Source organism: Liolophura sinensis, unplaced genomic scaffold, assembly GCF_032854445.1.
Source record: "Liolophura sinensis isolate JHLJ2023 unplaced genomic scaffold, CUHK_Ljap_v2 scaffold_185, whole genome shotgun sequence".
Taxonomy (NCBI): Eukaryota; Metazoa; Mollusca; class Polyplacophora; order Chitonida; family Chitonidae; genus Liolophura; species Liolophura sinensis.
In genome coordinates, this window is record NW_027018124.1 from 43,891 (window position 1) to 46,032 (window position 2,142).

Here is a 2,142-nt window from a genome sequence, read left to right on the forward strand (position 1 = left end):
GCATGTGTATATTAATTATCAATAGTTTACTCGAGTCAGACTCTAAACGAAGGCCAAGCAGCCTATTGTCATGGAAGTCAACAATACTAGCCAAGCTTCCCAGCGATTTTTCCAGAGGACAGCAATACCACCAACGGGACGCCCAGGAGTTAGAAGGGTTTCGTCAATGGACGAGACACCATAGCCACAAAAGTCATTGTGTATGGCATTCAGTAAATCATGTTCCGAGTTTCTGAGCCAAGTTTCTTGAAGAACACATACATCACTAAGGTCACATAGTTGTTTAACTTCCTGTATAGAGGTCTTAAGTGACCTACAGTTGAAAGAGGTTACAGTTAATGACATGTTGAGAGTTAAATTGAGATAAGGCACAAGCAGAAATAAATAAATACCATAACTAGGACGCAAAAAAGTACATTCACTAATAGTCATTCTGTAACATCACATGGTCACGTGCATATCGCTGTGTAGAACCGTTGGTGTTGTAATGGTCACCTTCCCTAAATCTTCGCTTGGACCATGTTGCATCCGAGTCGCGGCGGTTATAGAATTTTCGAACCAGTACTTCATCAGGCCAAAAGCTAGAACGTAATAACATATTCGAAACTTTACCCGTTACTCGTATCCAAAACGATGCATATGTGTCATATTTAGTATCCAGCCTCTTACATTCAACGTTAACACCTGGGTTATCCTTAACAAATTGGATTACGTCATTAGAAGTGGTTGTTGGCTCCAATCTGGTAATAAAGATTTCCACAGGGGGATAGGTTCGCAAACCTCGCAATTCATGTTTTTTGTTTGGTCGGGGTTTGTTTCTAATCACTGTTGTGAAATCGTTTCCAGCATACTCCAGAGTTGTACGGCTAGGATGTGATCCTTCAGTTGATAGCACAGCAGCGTAAGATTTATCCATTGATTGGTCTACACAGGAAGCCTCATTTGGAGCAGTGTTGTTAGTTATATCTGACAAAGGGACTGTTTTGCTTTTATTAGCAAACGGACTGTCACCAACAACATTGCACTCGTTGATGCGAGTAGACTGAGATAATTCAGTATCATCCTTAGAGGAGGTGCACTCACCGACACTGGAAATAGATTTCTCTAGGAATCGAGTTTTTCTATTTGTAGGTGGACTAGCACATTTGCTGTCCAAGCGGTCCAACTTTTTTTGAACATTGATCTGTGTTGAGTTTAGATCATCCATTTTGCTAACAATGTCATTCATCTGGAGCTTAACTCCTGCCAATTCACGTAAGAGAGAGGAAACATCAATATGATTTGTTGACACGGGAGGTAACTTGCTCAGTTGCCGAGCCACAAAGCATGGAATATCACTGGGTTCCAATTCGTGAAGCATTTTGCATATATCCTGAAAAGAGTTCACCTTTCTGTTCGGACCTGATCTCTTGCGAATTTTATTTGTCACAAGGTTTCCGCAGCACTTATACAAGATATCCTTTGCATTTTGAATTTCAGTATCACTATACACATCGTCACATAACTTCACCAGCGTGTCAATTGGTAAGACATCCAGCTTATCCGACAAGTAGCATAGTAGCTCGTTAATTATAGGCTGGGAACGGTAATCGGCCTGAACATCCACAGAATTGGAGTCAGTATTGGAGTCATTGTCAATTTCAGCCGAACACGTACCAGTATCAGCCATATGTAGTATATTCCGGTTAATGCAAGCTACGCGAGAAAGCCCGTAGAGAGCCTCACTGAAGATTGTATGCCATCTAAAGACTGTCACCAAGTATGGCGGCCACAAGCTTGTCCACTGAACTGAGATTGCTCGTCAAGATCCACAGAAATTGATCAAACTAGAGTCGTGTGATGGAATAGATGAGAGAGAGCTGATTTGCCATACCTTCATGCATGCCCACAACAAGTCTTGGCACAAAACACACCACTGATCCACAGAAAACCTTGGAATTTGTCGCCACGAAGTGAAGGTAAAACCAAACAGCTCAGTTAAGTGGGCTTAGCCCAAAGATTTGACGTCTTCTGGGCTACCGAAGGGCACATAACTTATAATCAAAAGTTGAATATAGTAATGACCAGTCGCGATGGTACATAGTAAATGTAGCCGATTTCAATTAGCAAAAAGACCAGGCAAAAATCCAAAAGTGGAAAAAC

At 41.6% G+C, this 2,142-nt stretch overlaps 1 protein-coding gene across 1 annotated transcript; it reads right to left on the minus strand.

Annotated features, from left to right (window-relative positions):
* Window positions 1–421: 421 nt before the first annotated feature.
* LOC135481494 (uncharacterized) lies at window positions 422–1,669 on the minus strand. Its single transcript, XM_064761312.1, has one exon. It carries the CDS (start codon window positions 1,667–1,669, stop codon window positions 422–424), a length of 1,248 nt encoding a protein of 415 aa, XP_064617382.1.
* Between the last annotated feature and the right edge of the window lie 473 nt (window positions 1,670–2,142).

Bases quoted from the DNA above. Each gene is read 5' to 3' on its own strand.
- LOC135481494 (XM_064761312.1), bottom strand. From the start codon at position 1,669: ATGGCTGATACTGGTACGTGTTCGGCTGAAATTGACAATGACTCCAAT.